Source organism: Corticium candelabrum, chromosome 15 (genome assembly GCF_963422355.1).
Source record: "Corticium candelabrum chromosome 15, ooCorCand1.1, whole genome shotgun sequence".
NCBI lineage: Eukaryota > Metazoa > Porifera > Homoscleromorpha > Homosclerophorida > Plakinidae > Corticium > Corticium candelabrum.
The window spans coordinates 5344298-5363606 of record NC_085099.1 but is presented as its reverse complement, the minus strand read 5'-3'; the positions used below and the strand labels follow the sequence as shown (position 1 = coordinate 5363606).

Genomic DNA, 19309 nt, shown 5'->3' with positions numbered 1-19309 from the left:
TTTGCCTTGAAAGAGTCTCTGAAAGTCCAAATATAATATATTTTTTAAATTTTGCTGATTTTAGACAACAGAATTTTACACGCTAAAGGAAATGTAAAACAAGACGACTGACCTGCTCTTTAGCTAAATATACACAACGCTATATCGTGCGCGTGCGCATGTGTAATCGGAACCCATTCCCTGTTTCTGAGGAAAGTTCCCATGTATATTGTCAACGGCAGTCTCACTTCTGACGGCATTTATTTGACGCGCTGTCGTCGGCTGGACTGAGATGCCAATTAGTTGTGGTAACATGATGCTGTATAGAATGAAACATTGGCAGGAATTTAATTTGGCCGTTAGCTAACCTAGTGAAGGACAAAGCATATTGACGGATTTCATTTTCGCGGTTGGACATCATTGTTTGTTAACTGATACGTGTCTTATCTTAGATGGTCTCGATGTGTTTGTGATTGTCAGGCCTGTCTGTGTTCGTGGCTCACATTTCCCTATGTTACTGCATGGTCTCCGTAAGCACAACAGACGGCAAGCTACCATCCTGCTGATTCACGTGCCTGATTGAGGACGTCATTATGTCGCATATAAAATGTTGATCAACTGCGGTTTACTTAATTAGCTCTTTGTTTTCATTTAGTATATACAGGGAAAAAATTGCAAAAGGCCGCGTTTTAATATTCAATTTTTACAAAATTAAACGAATAAATAGATTGAATCAATTTGCACAATAAATTATATATACCCTAAGATACAATAAACAAATAAAACACAAATATTTTAATTAACATTTAATTTAGACCAAACTAAATATTTAAGTAAACATTGACATAATTGAACAAAAGATGCTTGCAATTTATAATATTTCATTGCATTGAACCCAAAATTGATCAAAGATTGAGGATGCTGATTTTCTAATGCCGTCAATTGTTCTAACCCTAGAAATACTAAAATTAAAAGCAACTTATTCAAAATCTTTAATTTTTAATTCACTTATTCAAACGTATGGTGAAAATATAACAGTCACAGCCAGCCTCCTTTGCTCCTTTGCATTGCTGGTCGCCGTTCAAAAGTTGTTTTTCTTTTATAGTAAACCTCGGCATCATTACATCAGCCTAGAGTCAGCTAATTGCGCATTCGGAAAAAGTCTATGTTTGCGCAAATACAAATTAAAGAATTAAATAAATTTACACAAGTAATATTCCGAGTGATGTAGCAACAAAACGCTGCAAAACAACGAACGTGGTTTAGCAAGCCGGAACGTGGGCTTAGTGCTGCGCTCATGTCACGCATGTCTTACAATAATTATTATTTTAATAATTTATTTTATGAAATTTTAGCTTCTAAACTGCTTGAAAGGTTTACCATTTGAGAACGTGTCATACTCAAGCTTACAGGCAGTTTTTGGATGCCGACCTCATTACGAAAACCAAACGTACATACACTACTAAACCGACGGTACACTGTACGCCGCTGCTTTGCATGTGATGCTCCCCATCAATACTTCTATTGCAGTAATGCTCAAAAACGTGCTAAAACATAGTGAAAGTGTGCTAGACTAAAAGTATACGTGTCAGTAATACCCAAACCCATAGTTCTGTGCACACCACGTCTCTAAAAAACCAAAAACATCAATCACTGTCCGATAAATCTCCCAGTAGCCGACTCGCTCTATAGGAACTGCCCATTTCTTCTGGTTGGCGAACACTCCTGGGCATAGAAGACGAGGTTTCGTTCCGGTCGCACGTCGTTGACGGACAATGCCAATCCTCCCGTTCCTGTCCAATCGTCGACGTTTTCGATGAGCCGCACGTATCCTCCTCTTGCCGTCGCCTCGACTTAGACGAAGAACACGTATCCTGCTCCTGCCGAGGATCCTTCTTGAACGAAGCAACCGAATCATCGTGATGCTGTCTTCAACGCTTCTTACACCGACTGCTCGTGCTGTTCTCTTGACATTGTCGACTGACTCTGTCGGTATCGTCCTGGCCGCGGCTCATTCTTAATGAACTAGATGTCTCACCGGCGAGCGCGTCTGGAGCACTAAATCTTCTTTGGTGAGAATGAACGTCCTCGGGTTTGACGACTGGTGACAAGCCGTCAAATGGACTAAACGACGAAACGAGCGAAGAGTATGGAGAGAGAGAGAAGAAGAAGACGAGTGGTGGGAATGGAAAAATGAAGAATCCATAAGACCGGAGATTTGGGGAATGTAGTCACTAAAGAGAGAGAAAGGAAACGTAGGCTCCACATCTAGTAAACAAAATCACACAGCTCTAGATACGTGCACGACACGTACAAATAAAGGTTTACAAACTTAAGTGAGAAATTTGGCGAGACCGACTGCAATGATTCGGGAAAAGTTTTGATGCCATCGCTCGTCTCTTGGTCACGAAATGCTTTCGCATAAGGATTATTGTCGATCTTGAGACGGGTGATCTAATAAGAACATCAAATAGGAACAGATATCAACAGATTCGAATGCGACTAAAGACAGACTTCTTTGTTCTGATATGACGTAACGCTAATGAAATGACACAGAGGCAGTTGTCGGACGAAAACACGTTCGAACGTTCCGTCGCCGTCAGACAATTTGAAAATGGCTACTTGCGGCTCGTACTTGTGCATCGAATGAAGAACAACCTAAACGGACAAAAACATCGTCACAGTTAATTAACGAGACCGACGGGTTACGCCATCATGACTGAATGAATTTATTGTTGTCGCACATAGTGCAAATCCCACTCGGGGCTCATACACAAGCACACATGTGCGCACACTACACGTAAAACTATGACATACACAAAAAGCCCAATACAACAACCAATCCTACAATCATTTCACTCACATGAGTAGGTTTACGACAATCTTTGTCGTTTGTCAATTTGGCCGCTTTGAACGAGATAACTTGTTTCATCCAGTGTTTTCCAGTAGCAGGACTGTCTGGATGCACGAATGACGGGTCTTGGTCAGGAAACGTGGCGTCAGACTGCTGACTGGATACCCATTGCGATTTGATAAATTTGTATCGACGGCGGTCATTGCAGGCAAACTCTAACACAACTTTGTACACACTGTCTTTCTCCAAGTTAGTCACAGACACGACGATAATCGAAAACAGTTGTCTAGTTAAGAAAAACAGTTGACGGCTATTAAACGACATCGTCACCCTTGCACATGGCGAGGCTGAAATGCTGCTGTCTTACCTCCCCGATTTGGTAATTATCATTTCGGTGCCAATTTTAGAAAATTTCTGCCACAGTTCGAATGCCCTTAGAACAACTTCGATGCACGTTCCGCTGCTCCATCCTTCGTCTAACGAACTCGAATTCGAACTGAACGCGTTCGTCACCGGAGGAACGACCACCGCCGCCGTCGTCGATGCTGCCGCTGCAGATGTCGAAGGTCTATAGCCAATCGGACGTGAAGAATGAAAAGGATTGTAGTGAAAGTGACCGGGAGCAGGCATCGAATAGAAGTAGCCGCGAAAAGGAGAAAGAGAGGTGGGAGACACGAGAGGATGGAAGGGAGGTCGCTCTTGTCCATTGGCTAACGACGACGACCTCGGATACTGAAATCGACCGAATGTCGAGTAGTGGTAACCACCACGTAAATGACGAAATTCGTTATCCAGTTTGAAACGTTGAGAAAGACGAAAACCGAGTCGACGAGAACAGTGAACGATTGAAAGTGAGCACGTGGAGAGTGCACATGGTTCAAGTAAAATTCGAAACGGTGAGCTGTGATTGGGTGAACTCACGGATGTTAGCTAATTGCGGCGCGTAGTCGCCTCAACGTGCCGTTAACGTCAGTGTAGTGCCGTCTTCACAAGTCCAACGCGGAACGCAACATGGCACTAGAAATAAGTGCTAATTACCATCGCCACTGCATTGACAATGAAGCCTAGTTCACAATACGACGCTGACGTTGACGTTGACGCTGACGATGACGCTGGACGTTGACATTGACGCTGACGCTGACGCTGACGATGACGTTGTACCATTCACAATATTTTTTCGTGAGCGTCAGGAGACGTTGGTCAGCACCTGTCTGGATACTCGAGCGTTGAGCGCATGCTAACGCACGTTATTGTAACACCACGTGTGTATCGTAGATGGACGAAGAAATTGTATTTCTTCTACTTCTCATTCGTCGCCGTAGGCGTAGAGCTAGAGAATATCAACAACGGCAAATGTGGGTCAGACCAATCTTTCAACGAAGGCGGCAACAGGGAGAATTTCATAATCTCCTTGCAGAGATGAGGCTAAACGACACTGAAAGCCATTTTCGCTACCTAAGGATGTCTCGTGACTGTTCTTTGATTTGTAGAAAGTAATCACGTGTTTTCCGGTTACGTTGGTACACTTCCGGAATCGACGCTAGAGTTGAACTCGAGTCAACTCCAGCGTCAAGAACGCTGGACGAACGCTGGACGAACGCTGCGACGAACGTCGTCGACGTTGACATGTTCACAATACGACGCTCATGCCAGCGTCATCGTCATCGTCAGCGTCATCGTCAGCGTCGTATTGTGAACCGAGCTTGAGCTGCAACTACAATCGTGTAACACGTGACTATTACAGCACGTGGTCGGCTCGAACTTGTCATTTGTTCTGAGAGACCGCGCTCGTGACACATCCATGTTGAGACAATAGGACAGATTGGTGTCATTTCAATCATCACTGATTACAGTGACATGCTTATTCAGTTAATTATATCTGACAGTTACCGCACGGCCTGGAGATGTCATTTATAAAAGACCGCTAAAGACAATACGTGATAATTCCAATAAACTCTGACTACAAGACATGCTCGTTGTGACAACTATAAGCCTGTCACAGGTGAGTTAATACACACATGGGAATGTGAAGGTGTCATTCTTAGTAAAAGCTGCTCTCTCACACATCAACTATACAACAGCAACTATTTCGCACATTGATTTAACTAAGTCATGATCACGTGGACTTGCTGGCACTTGGTACAGTCTACCCTACTGAAACATTCTAAGATTTAGGAAAATTTTTGTTTTCCCTCACAACCGCTGCATGAATCTGTGGGAGCATACTGTCAAGCTAAGAATAATTAGGTTCTAGATTAGTCGTTTGCGCGCGTGCAGACACACACACACACACACACACACACACACACACACACACACACACACACACACACACACACACACACACACACACACACCATGTGTATAACTGCCAGTGATCTGGTCACACAGTCCTCATCCAAGAGGGAAGCTAGGAAGTTTGCATTTTCTCTCGCTTGTAAAAGAACAGCAGAGGAACAGTAGTGACGTTTCAAGTCTCAAGGCCATTACATACATGCTGGAAAGGGTTCCTGTCTGACAGTTATGCGGTGCCCATGATGACAGTTGTGGCATCTAAAACAAGGTCTGGACTTGAAGCATCGCAAACATTGTATTGTCCACAGTGGAACAAGCAAGCATGTTAGTCAAGCTGGATGCTCAGTTGAAGTGTCTAGATCAGAGACTGGTTGTGACAACACTGTTTGAGTTGGCGTTAGTTGTGGTTGATCAACAGGTACACACTTGTGCACAGACAAATATTCTGCACTCTTAACTTAAACCATCTCTGGCATACTGAGCATTGCCATGTGCTAAACTGTTCATAAACAGGAAGCTGGAAAATCGCAAAGCATTTGTGGCGACTAGACACACACACACACACACACACACACACACACACACACACACACACACACACACACACACACACACACACACAGACACAGACACAGACACACACAGACACAGACACAGACACAGACACAGACACAGACACACACAGACACACACACACACACACACACACACACACAGACACACACACACACACACACACACACACACACACACACACACAGACACACACAGACACACACAGACACACACAGACACAGACAGACACAGACACAGACACACACAGACACAGACACAGACACACACACACACACACACACACACACACACACACACACACACGCGCACACACACACACACACACACACACACACATGCTGACCCTATACACACAACACACACATTCAACACACTTGGGTCTCTAAAAAGTAAGAGCAACGAAAAGCCAAAAGCCAGCAAAAACAAGAACACATAAAGCAACTAAATCTTGTATACACCGCTACCTTCAAACTCACTCCTTACCTGTGTAAAGACAGCAGTAGCAGCAGAATGGCTTCAAGTCTCTCTCATTCTTCATTAGTAGTAAGTAGACTGCATATGCATGGATATAGACTGCATAACGCAAAGATTCAAAGAAAGCATTTCAATAGTTAACAATGCAATAATAACTTACACAAGTCTTTGTATAAATATTTACTTCTTTATCTCTTCACAGTCATACCTTCAATGACAACCAGTGTGCATCTTGATTTAGCAATTTGGTAACATTCCTATGTATATAAAGAAAGTAAACATATCATTAGTATTAAAGTAATGATCTATTAATTAATGTATTATAATAATCATTATAAAACTGCTTCATCTTCATTTCTAAGGTTTTACAATTGGTAAACCTGTGTTGCCTAAATGTAACCATCAACCATAAAGCTAAGATGTCCTTTGATAGCCTGATGCTAAAGTGCATTTCTTTAACTCAACAACTTAATCTGGTTGACTTTGCGGACCTCTGCCGCATTTCTTTATCTTCACAACCTACTCCGCTTGAGCTCACCCAAACTCCACAAACTAATCCAGTGAGACCGTGGATTAGTTCTCGGTGGATTAGTTTGTGGAGATAGGCATGATTATGCAATTAGTACATGCGCATGAAAATGAAGTGGAGGAGTCAGTAGCAACACATCTGTCTTGACAAAACAAAGACATTTGCAGCTATAGACATGCAAAAACACAAGAGTGATACATATCACACTACTAACACAATGGGCATGCTCACGTCTACTTGCATGTTCTTATTCTACACTAATCCGATTCCACTGGAATACATACGGTTAATCCAGTAGAACTCAACCAGATTAGCTTGTGGAGTAAAGAATGCGCCCCTAAAGGCATTGTTCTCAGCTTCCTGTTTGTGTCTGAAATGAAAAGGTGCAGATAAACCATTGTTTACTGTTCATTCCATAAAATGAATTGTCAATTCTCAGTTCATTATAAAAATGGTTTGAGTCCCATTCAAAATACCTATTCACACTTAATTAAGCAAAACACTGGTTATTGTCTTCACTGACAAATAGAATCCAAACAAAGTAAGTCTATAAACATCTGTATTCAACATACTCATACAAAAGTAGTTGATTGCAAGTGTATTTCTACTGCATATAATGTTTTTATTATAGCTGTACACTAATCGCTCATAAGCATGAATGTTGGTGTCTCAATCAAAGACAAGTAAATCACTACAATCAAGTATTAAAGCAAATATATGCATGTATAGCTTCACAGTGGTTTACCAACTGCTATGCATAAGTTCACAACATACATTCAAGAAAGTACCCAACTTTCCCAGAATAGAAAAAAAAACCACAAACAACTCTGAAGTATACATCCCTTAACATTAAATTTGAACTGATATAATTATACCAGATATGATATGACAAGATATAACAGTGCCAGATTGTAGTGAACTAAGCAACGAGGCAAACTGCTAATCTCTTGAAGATCTCTCTTATCCACGGAAAGTACGACATCAGTCATGCACAAAGACTGCCAGCAATAACGTATCAGATCTTATTGCCCAGCCTTACACTGCCAATTAAAGAACTGTAGTCAAATACCCATCAAAAAGCAAAAATATAGAACTATGACACCGCTGCTCCAAACCAAAGCATACAAATAAAACAAATAACAGAACAATACACACCGGTTAGCATAAATTCTAGACATCTACTCGTGTAAATAAATTTTTGCATAAGTTCTCATGCACTCTCTTGGCTCTGGTCACGCTCAACTAATGCAGTTACCCTGAAAGAAGAAATTTGTGCGGAAGAAAAATTTGTGCGATTATGTGCGATCACAAGCACATCGCACAAAATAAATTCCATATATATTTTTCCCTTGCGCATCATCTTATTGCGCATGGCTTTATTGTCGCACAAATTAATTCCGCACAACTAGTGATGTTTCTAGAGAGAGCACAATTTTTCTCCTGCACAAATTTCTTCTCTCAGGGTATCCAGGTTCATAAATACAATAACCATTGTTTCAAAATATCTGGACTACTGCCTTGTAGGAACCTGTAACAAGCATCAGCAACTGCACCGTCACCTTTTCAAACTTTCTGGACCACCTCCTATCTATATAACATCTATCATAATCATTTAGACAAACAGGATGATATACAATAAGGTGTAAATAGCACTGTCATTTGATAAATTCATCACGTTTTATTGCTAATGAGCAGCTCATCTTTCAGAAGGAAGACTGGCCAAGGAGTCCATGCCATGCACTGTCATACAGATGGCTTCTGCCATTCCCAATTCAATCTGGAAATGAAATTATGAGCTTCAAAGTGCTGGCAACTAATGCACATATCACACAGGCGTGCAGTGGAAAAAGACATACCGTATTACCTCACTTTCAACGGCATGCCATTATAGACGAGGTTTAGCAGAGACGCCAATCAGGTATAACAACATGCTGTTATAAAGTGAGGGTGCTGATACTGATCGAGGTTAGTGAATATCAATCTCTCATAGCGTGTGCAACTTTAGACATGGTGTCAGGAGAACAGCCACGTGCTGATCCGGAGGAGGCAACGAAAAGGAGTACAGTCAGACAGAAGAAATAGCAGTTAATTAAGGGTCGGAAAAGCTACACCGTGGAAAAGAAACTGTCAATGATAGCAAAGTGTGATCAGAATGGTGATAACGTCGCCAAAACTGCCAGGAATTGCACCATCCCACACGGATGCTTACAACAATGGTGTATTGTGCTAGGGCATGTATAATTATCTCAGTTTTAACGTCATGCTGGTATACCCGGGGAGGGGTAGAACGGCAGTCCGCTAACCCTCGCATTGTAACGACATGCTGTTGAAAGTGAGGTAATACCGTAACAATATTGTACATGGCAAATGAAAACATCTCATTCATCTGCTCTTTCTCAACCACAAAGACACCTTAGATAGAGGCCCATCCCTATGTTGTATGGTAAACTTACAATACAAACATACGCAGGCCCAGATCCAGGAATTCTTGAAAGAGAGAGAGTTGACTTGGTAGCAGTTATTTATGGCATTACTAATTTTCTCTTTTCTATTAAATAAAACTATTTATTGCTTAAGTAGACTACTAACTTGATAGGCTAACTATGGTATACTCATATGTAATGCAATCACCTCTAGCAAAATGTACAAATCAGCAGCATTAACTTAATTGTTCTAGAGCCCATCTGTGGTAGCAGAAGCAGAACATTATTGCAATCTGACCAGATAACATGCATAAAGGCAGCAGCCATCACATACAATTTTTCTTGCTATATACTACTCGGTGTGAGACTCTTCACTCCCTTCAATTCCTTTCATCAATGGTGAACCACGCCTATTGGAAAAGAGGAGGTTGTAACCCCTGAACCCCCATCTGGATCCAGGACTGATACGCATGAGACTATCAGTATAATTTGTCGTGCAAACATACCACTCAACAGCATTTACTACCAAGACACAACGATTAGATGATCATAACATCCACAGTATACTAGTAGTATGTACAGTAAAAGATATATAGGCTAATGAATACATGTGTTCTACTCCTCAAACACTATCTAAGAACCAAACAACAACAACAACAAACTAACAACCAAACACTAAGGATAAACAACAATGTCTATTCAGTGAGGCAAGCCTCACTGGTTATCAGTCTTAGAGAACTAGATTATCCCAAGTTCTCACCCAAATGCATCTAGTACTACCAGCACACCATCTTCAAGATGCAGTAAACTCACACATAAACTAAACTGTCCCAACAAGACGTTCTAGGTCATACAGTTAATACTTCACGTTCTCTTAAGTAGCTGGTTGGTCTCACACAGGTAAGTTATCGTAACCAATGCACGACTAGCATCCCTGACAAACACAACTCAACTCTCAGGTAGCAATAGAAAGCACCACACATCTTGTCAACAAGAACACCTCGGGTCGTAACTTCATTGACATCTTCGCCTGACTTCGAGATTGAAACAGTCTCGACCACAGAAAAAAATGCAGGGCTGCAATCAGTTCACTCATTCTGTCAGGCATAAATGGACTGGGTTTCATTGAACAACACTGGTGCATAGACATCTTCTAAATCAGATGTTCATTTCCTAATTCCTCATCATTGGAATATACTTCTTCACGCTCATAATGGCCACACACAACCTTCTGTTGCTCTCTATTATCAAACCTATAAACTCCCTAAAAATTTAGTGACCAGTAAACTTCACTCCCAAAAATTGCTGTTGGAACATTTGAAGTGTCCTAAGTAGTAATTTTCTGCTCGCATCTGTGAGGGCAAAATCTCTTCAGTGAATAATAAAGTCTCTTGTCCTGTCATTCTCTTTGTAAGCCTCTGATTCCATGTCACAGATCCTAGGCGCTCAAAAGGCATTCCCTTCAATGACCCCAAATTGAAAATGGCCTTCAAATTTTTGATACATTTTTCAAGTCGATTTCTTGTTTCATCTTGACAACCCTTTATAGATGTTTCATATAATGTCAAGTACACCTCTGTTATCAAAAAATGGCACTAAAGTATCACATTTTGTATCATCGGCCCTATAATCAAATGAAACAGGACATCTTTGATTTCGTATTTAGACGTACATGATGGATGTTGCTGTAAAGACAAACTGGTGTCTGAGAAAATAGCACATTCCTTGTGTTGGTAGACCCAGACTTTGTGATCACAACTGACATCAATGAAGCAACCTGAGTATACCTTGTCCTCATCTTTCTTTCTAATTCAGCCTACCCAAACAATTCAAATCATCCTGAACCATCACCCAATCAAAACCGTTGTCCAAGGAAAGTTTCATACAAGTGACAAGGAATATTGACTTGTAGCTTGATGAAGACCAGTCCAAAAGGGACAAAGACCGCATTAATCTGCAAATATGAGACGACTGCTATACATGCTCACTCCTCAGTCCTTAACTAAAATTAAACCTTTGAGGCCAATCTAGGTAGCTGCCATTAAAAATCCATTAATTATAAAGAAACAAGAAAACAACCACCACCATGCAACAGACTAAATAAATAATAGTTTAATATCTGTGAAGTAACTGGATTGAGTCCAGCCCAAACACTCTCTTGAGCGGTCCTGTCTACATGTACATGGCTGGCTGAAATTACAACTATTCGTTGCTTGTGCTAAAATCTGGTTTTTTGTGATGGCACCAAAATCTAATAGTGGGAAATATAGTTAGCTACAGAGACACCCTTAAGAGCAACTGGATGCAGGTTCCAGCTAGATCATTTGAGCGGAGCGTGACGCCCTCCCTCACCTTCACTGCTCCCTGCCCGAATGTTGGAGATCCTCGAGTGCCCTGCCCAAATATAATCTAGGCATCTTTGCAACAACAATCCATACTACAAAGACTGCACAACGAGCCACCAACTATGCAATGTATTCTGGAGGGTCAGTTATGTGGTATGAAACTGTCACACGTTATGTTTTGGGCTGATGTCCTAGCGCTTTAAGGGCTAAGGTAGACACATGTGACCAGCACAAACAAAGAGCTACTCCTACGCATGCGTTCACAATTCATATCATGCCATTGAGTAAAAGAAAACAGCACGAGTTGGTAAAGCAGGAAAGAGCACCAAATCGCTACTAGCACATTTAGGGTACATTGGTGCTTTTGCACAAATTGCCAGAAACTAGTATCCATCTCTCTGTAGATCAACCATACCACAGTATGCCAGAGCAATTCGGACTCCAGCTCTGACAGTAAGAGACACGTACAAGCCAAGATTAGCAAGACATCGGAAAAACTAACCTCGTACCCAGACTCTTGCACCAGTGTTGTTCGGTGCCCGTATTAGTGTTGTCTGGTGTCATACGGGCACCGCACAACAGTAGCGCAAGATAGTCAGGGAACGAGGCTAGAAAACAGCTGGACAAAACCACCAGTCCACTTGTAGCCACAAATTCAGCTTTAGTAAAGAATGAAAAACTGGAAGACCTTGGCTGTTCACAAGCACGGTACAAGACAAAACACAGACACAGAACAGTGATGTTCTGTAAATTGTGTTGAAACTTCAGAGATCCATCAAGTAAATGCCAACTGATGAGGTGCAATGTAGGGTGTGCGTGTTTGAGGAATAACAACTAAAGTCATCGCAGTACAGTAGAACCTTGTTAATCTGAACAGCCTTGTGCCAAGCCCTGTTCAGATTAGTAAAGTCATTGGGACTACCAAAATGCTAAAACGCGTAGCTTTAGAAGTCCAGACCTTGTCTCAGACACTCAGACCACTGGCGCATATACATATATCTCTACACTATGTCATGTTTTTGACACCGCTGCAACGACTACATCTACTTCTAAATAATGTGACAGTCTGGATTTAGAGTAGTCACATACGCACATTTGCTAGAAACTAGATAACCACAACCTGGATCAGACAAAGCTTGGATTAGCAAGGTTCGACTGTACTGTAGTACAGTAGTACATACAGATTCTGCCTGTTTATGAGGTTGATGCCGATGCCAACTTTAATTACATTATAGACTCAATTTCATAACAGCTAGGGGTGAGTATCTGATGCTATGACCCTGCATGCATGCAGTGCCAAGCCAAATTTTTCAGCGCCAGGGTGGTGCCAAGATTGGAGTAATACTCTGGCATGCCCATTTACTGATTATCATGCTCAGTAGATACAATAACTTGTCAATCTGTCAAATCAAAATCAGAAAACAATTGACTCCTATACTCCGGGTCAATCAAATCTAGAAGTAGGTCTTGTGCAGAGACAGACTGCAGCTGTCATGGTCTGTGAGACTGAGTCTGCTGGTACGCACATACAGAACCAGCAGAACTTAATTCTCAGCCTTTGGATTCCAATAGCACAGTTACAGCAAAAATTTCTGTTGTGTCCAGACCATGTGCCACTGCAATTACTATAAATGGCATTAACAATGACTCGATCAGCATTGCGTAGACACTTAAAAATAGTGATATGTACTAGAATACAGTAATCAATTAATTTTAGCTGTTTGTTGGTATTAATTCTGTGTTGATCTTGACTAGCAGTGTATTCTGAACTTCAAAGTGTCTCTAGATGTTGCAAAGCAGCTATCAACTGTATAACGCTATTATAACGTAATGCTGTACAGTAACTGTATAGTAGAGTAACTTAGGTAATGTAATGTATGATAACATTCTACTAATTAATTAACCAGTTTGCGTGGGAGTGTACGTCTTTTTCAAACTTAGGCACTCAAAAACAACTCGCATGACTCACTAAAGCCTGCCCCACATTATACAAAGTGCCCTCCTTGCTAACCCTTCATCACCCACCCAATTCTGCAACACTGTCCAAAATCTATGAGCGAACAGAAGAGGCTTACCTCCAAAAGGTTTCGTCAGAGACTGCTCATCAGCGAGTCTCTTCTCTTACTCGGCAACTGCCTCGAAACAAACCTCACAACCGAAACAACAAACTGTCACGAATGCCATCATCATCTTGCGCATGTGCAATGCTGTGTTATGTATGTTACATAATGTATACACGTACACATACAGTCTTCTATGTGTACAGTACGTACACGATCTGTGCCAGAAGATGATGTGTGCGTTGAGGAAGTTGTACCCGATGTAACGTGACTTGTAAGGGTGCCTGAAGGAGGCAACTTCCGGGAAGTCTGTTCTGCCTCTGTGCAAAGGTGGAGATGGATTGATAATTGAAGAGACGGGAAACGTATTCATAAAAAAGAAGGAAATGAAAAATGGTATTTCCAAGTTTACTTTTAATTAATGTGACAATATGACAGACATAATTAATGAAAATATGGCCTCCGTGCCTGAACTTCACATTGATGGTTTTATTGCTGCTGTACCTCACACTGTCGTGGCTGGCATGTCGCCTGTAAGTGCTAGAACTCTAGACTGTTTGGGTGCATTGACAGTACTGTAAAGGCTATATTTCTTGTTGTATGTTCTCGTCAGGTAATAAAAGTGGAAAGTAGAAAAGCTGATTGCGTAATGCCTGAATATCTTGTATTCGGGCTGGAACTTCAGTTGGTGAAGCCAGGAGAAGAGCTCGAGGTACGTATTTGGACAATATGATATCAGTCGACAGTTTGTTAATTGAATATAACTAGAGACTGAAGCTGTGTTTACACTCTCACTTCAGAAGCGTAGGCAGCACTTTGGCTGGTCTAGCCATGGCCGGTGTAGCAGCAGATGAGGTCTGGCCTGTCAGATAGGTTTGCTTGCTAATGCACTTGTACCAGAAGACATTCTGCGCTAGCGCACCATGGTTCTATCTTGGATCTCTGCAATTGCTTCTTTTTTGTATTTGGTCCGTGCATTAGTGTGCACTCGTATTGCTCAATAGACTAAAATGTAAGCATAGCTAGCTTTAGTCTGCTCATCTGTTTGTCAAACAGGCAAGTGTGGAGTACCTCTATTGACAAAATCATCATCGTATATTTTAATTTTACACACTGCATGGTAGTGTAATATAACAGCAAATCAATGGAACCAATTGGGTTTGAAGATAACCTAGCTATACTGGAAGGTCAGGCATATTTATACAAAATGTATTCAGTACCAAAAATAGCAGCAGTCTGCATAGTTGTTATCAAATTTCTTTCAAATGTAGGCACTCGTACACAATAACGTAGAAAGTCTTTTGTCACTTAGTGATAGTGCTTGTTGTTCTGACAATATGTGCAATTTGGACCTCAGTAGGTACATCTTCGAGTCTTCTGTACGGTCCTTGTATTTGGTCAATTTCTCCTCCTTTGTTTAATTAAACATTTGAGTCAATAAATCATGCTTTCTTGTCTTGTTTGCTCAATACAATGATTTGAATGAAAATAGACTCTAGTTAACCGATCACATACTATGTGGTTGCTTAAATTCTACTTTTCATTCTGTTTGTATTGGAAAATTCTGTAATATATTCATTTTGTCGTTCTCTTGGAGTTCTCTGGAGCACAATCATACCCATGGACAATCAAACTGTAGACCAAACTGACAAGCAACATGAAGGTAGATTACTTTTGCAACACCATCATGTCAATTCTTGTACAGTGTAGGAGTCAGTGCTTCACAACCAGAAATGAGATGTACTATGGTGTCATTTTTGCTTACACACTCACACACACACACACACCCCTAAAAGAATCCTAAAAATTCTAAATGTTAGGAGCTGCCTCTCAGAGGTCACCTTCAGCTGTTAGCCTGGGCTCTGTGCACTACTCAGGGAACTCTGGGCCTGTGCTAGCAAACTCCTGGAGCCGGGGCAGGCACTTGCATGAGCACCAACTTGTGAAGCCAACTGTGTTGTGAACACCCGAAGTCTCACCAGGACCCCAGTCAATGACCAGGTACTCATTTATACTCCTGAGTTGAGAGAAGCAAATGTGTGTTAGTTTCTTGTGTAAAGAAATTATGCCATAGCTCGCCATCACTGTGACTTGAACTTGCGACCCTTCAAGGTCCCGGATGTAAACACTCCGTAATATGACTCTTTAATCAACTGATCTATCGCACCACACACACACACACACACACACACACACACACACACACACACACACACACACACACACACACACACACAGCCAATCAACAGACACACATCGACCCTATCATATTCCATGTGATCCAAGTTTATCATTGTCGTCGTCGTTGTTGTCATCATCCATGAATGATTGCAGCCTGCCAGGGAATCTGAGAATGACACTGTGCGCTAGTGCTAAATTGTGCAACAGTTCTGCACTAGGATCGAATCCGCGAAGAGAAATGATTGCAGAGATCCGAAGTAGACGCGGTGTGCTAGCGCAGAATGTCTTTCGGTACAAGTGCAGTAGTGAGTGGACAATTTGACAGGTCGGACCTAATTTGCTGTTACACCGCACCATATTGAAAATTCAATTTTACCTGGCGCTGAATGGCATCACAACTTTCGGGTTAGGGTATACCCTGAATGAAGAAATTGGGGGAGATGATTCATGTGATTCTGTGCTATCGCAGATTATTGCACAATTACATTCCACACTGACGTTTTCCTTGCACATACGTTCTCTGTACTCAACACTTGTAAGCCTCGACCCTAACGTGCATTTGCTTCTAGGACCCAGACAATGCCAGCCACACGACGTGTCAACTATTGTCTTTGTTTGTAAAGGTCTATCTTAAACTAGCTGTTTCAAGCGCAGACCTTTACAAGACAGGGGAGTGTTTGTGCCACCTGTGTATGTGCTACTGTCAGTCTATCCACCAGTGACATAGCAGTTGCTACCGAAGAGGTGGACGGAGAGGACTGCTATGCACAAATTTATTCCTCACTAATAGTGATGTTTTATGAAATCGTATGACTTAATTTTTGCACAATTTTTAGGGTAGTTGATTCAATAAGTAATTTATATGAGACAAGTATTACTGCATGCTTTGTACATATTTGTATAAGGTGTTGGTTGTGTACCCTTGTTCATTTAAATATACATTGCACTTGCTTTCACTACACTATCCAACACACTAAATGGGCCACATCTACCAGTACACTAAGCAAGCCACACCTACTACTAGTTCATGCTAGACTGGTTCAATTGCTATTTCCTGTATGTCCTTATCCAAGGTTTCAATTAAGCTTGACCTTTTGTTGAGAAATATCAGTTAATGAATCAATTCTTGTTTTCAGAAAAATTTAGACAAAGCTTAAGGTGCGTGATAAATTTCAATACAAGTTAATTGTTTATGAGTTGGTCCAATTACAGTTTACAAAAAACCCTTATTTAGTGAAATCACTCTTTGATGTACTTTAACATTAGAACTGTGAAGATGTCACAGTTTTGAACAGTGAAGTAGCTAAGCTAGCACTGCTGCTCTACGGTCTTGCTCCACACTTAGTAAAGGCAAAGTGTTGTTTTAATCTCAGTCTAAATATGTTACAGAGACCACAAGGCATCATCTGGGTAAAGAATGCTAATGATCTTTAATTGTGTCAATTGCTGATAAGAGAACAATACATATTTTGAGAGACTGACTAATCATTTATATATGCAGTTTGTAGGAGAGCATAGTGGTTTGGATAAATCCCTTCTATATTCTATAATTCTTAGGCGAATCAAAATAACACGATTATGTAAAAGTTATATTAATATCAACAGTTTTGGCCCAGAAGTGTCTCTTGGGGCCACAATTTTGGCATTCCAAGGGCAATCCTGTTGTTGTTTCGCTATAGTCTCACGTAGCCAGACCCTATCGCCTTGTCATTACTTTCAGGTATATGATGCAGCAGTAACATTTAATAGGTAAGGAACTTTTCCTCACGAGATTTCAGAAATTCTCACATGTTTCAATTCATTTCAAGACATGTTGGAGCCGGGATCATTTGTAGATGATGTGAGCTTGTTGTTTTCATTCTGCGTATATGTTGGGCTATCAAGTGTAAGTGGTAAGCTCTCGAGAACTCATGGTTTGGTATCAGTGAGAGTTGTATCTAGCTTTCGATTTGCTGACTTGCATTGTTAACAGTTCTAATCACATACATTTTGGGCAAAAATTTGACTAGTTACACCAGACATACAGCTGAATCAATGTCAGAATGTCAGTGCTAGATAGATGAGATCTTGCCTTGGCTGCCTGCTCTCTTATAGATTGCAGTACAGTTGTACACTTGAAAATAACAAAAAAAACGGGAAGCAGATGTTGTCAGAGTTGTAATTTTGATTATGTATTGTGTTCACTAACTATTAAAGGACTGCATCAGGCAAGTCACTCAATTGGATTGATTTTTTTACAAAAACTTTTGTGGCTGAACAAGTGTTAATTTTCCTAGTTCTGGTACAAGTATTATATCTACTCTAGTATATATAAAACTAAAGTGTATGTATATATTTTATTCAAGACCGCAGTTTAAGTCCAATTTGCTACCAAAATGCACACCTGACATGTAAGAAGGAAAGTTTTCACAAACAAATTGGAGGGAGTATCTCTCTTTGCATTTTCTTGGGCATGGTTGGGTGGAACATCCCAGATGTCAAATCCCAGATATATTTGACTTACACGTGCACGGTAGACAATTCACGTGCACACATTTTGTGAACATCTGTGTGAGCGACAGTGTTTTCTGCTTTACTGCGTTTTCCGCCTGATGATCAGCATCTGTTGCAGTATGACTTCAACACTGCTAGATTTGTTCTGCAAAAAGAAGGTAGGCATCAACAGGGACAACCTAGAATTGCATTTGTTCATGACTAGCATATTGTACACTTGCCTAGAGAAGCATTAGACTTCTGTACAGACAAGACTGTGCTGCATTTGACTTCCCAAATGTCAGTGCAGAAAAAGGGACGGTTGTCAAAGTTCCTGTAACGGTACAGTTCAGTGATTTGCACACAAGTGCAATGATGCCTAGCGAGTTAGCTTGTAGATATATATATATCTAGCCAACTTCAGGAACTACCGAGACGTCACCAGACAAATGAAGACAACAAGTACGCTGCAGGCTTTCTTCTGGAATTTACGATATCGATGGAATCTCAGTGATAAATAGATATTCAAGATAAATAGATATTCAAAACATTGTAGAGAAGTCTGTACTTGAAGGTAGAAGCTCTCTTCTACACACTACACCAAGCAGACAAACTAGAAGTCACAGACTTAGCCTTACTAGACCAATCAAAGTAGCATTTTTCAAGCACAAGCTACATTTTGTCCCCAGCTAACCAAAGTACAGCTACTACTCATTTGCAGTGTTTTCGCTATTATTAGCCACTTGGCTAAAGGTGCTTGTTCATTTGTAGCCAATTGCTCTATTTCAGAGCCAAGAAAAGTCGCCCAAACATCAAACAGATAGCAATCTCAACGACAACAACTATTGGTTCAAGTTTAACCTGGTAGGAGAGACAGGCAACATTTACTAATGGTTGATCGCAACAAATGCAGTACTAATCCGACACATGTCTACTCAGTGGGATGTGACTTTGGAAAGACAAAGTGTACAAATCAGACTTCAAGCGTTCATTGCCATCCTTCCTAGTTTTACACCAATATTTAAAAGCTCTGTCAAAATCAAAATCTTGAATTATTTTAATAATATTCAGCATCATCAAAGTTCAGCATCATTGATTCAATGATAAGTCATCATGATCAT

At 40.9% G+C, this 19309-nt stretch overlaps 2 protein-coding genes and 1 long non-coding RNA gene across 4 annotated transcripts; 1 reads left to right on the top strand and 2 right to left on the bottom strand.

Annotated features, from left to right (window-relative positions):
* Nucleotides 1–1477: 1477 nt before the first annotated feature.
* Nucleotides 1478–4238, bottom strand: LOC134190899 (T-box transcription factor TBX4-like). Its single transcript, XM_062659437.1, has 5 exons — nucleotides 3201–4238; nucleotides 2843–3119; nucleotides 2494–2637; nucleotides 2312–2433; nucleotides 1478–2247 (listed from the first exon to the last, which is right to left on the bottom strand). Exons 1-5 carry the CDS (start codon nucleotides 3461–3463, stop codon nucleotides 2214–2216), a joined length of 840 nt encoding a protein of 279 aa, XP_062515421.1. The 5' UTR covers nucleotides 3464–4238; the 3' UTR covers nucleotides 1478–2213.
* Nucleotides 4239–5953: 1715 nt separating this feature from the next.
* LOC134191446 (uncharacterized) lies at nucleotides 5954–13626 on the bottom strand. The gene is made up of 3 exons (XR_009971790.1): nucleotides 13551–13626; nucleotides 6339–6435; nucleotides 5954–6277 (listed from the first exon to the last, which is right to left on the bottom strand). It is a non-coding gene; the product is annotated as an uncharacterized LOC134191446 (long non-coding RNA).
* Nucleotides 13627–13852: 226 nt separating this feature from the next.
* On the top strand, nucleotides 13853–16638 carry LOC134191445 (uncharacterized). Of its 2 annotated transcripts, none has more exons than XR_009971789.1 (3): nucleotides 13853–13931; nucleotides 14149–14247; nucleotides 16286–16638. XR_009971789.1 is itself a non-coding variant. In XM_062660064.1 (3 exons), the coding sequence occupies exons 1-3, from the start codon at nucleotides 13967–13969 to the stop codon at nucleotides 16436–16438; spliced, it is 354 nt and encodes a 117-aa protein (XP_062516048.1). In that variant the 5' UTR covers nucleotides 13935–13966; the 3' UTR covers nucleotides 16439–16638. The 2 variants fall into 2 exon arrangements, 1 of the variants encoding a protein (XP_062516048.1); XM_062660064.1 differs by lacking the exon at nucleotides 13853–13931 and adding an exon at nucleotides 13935–14068.
* Nucleotides 16639–19309: the final 2671 nt, after the last annotated feature.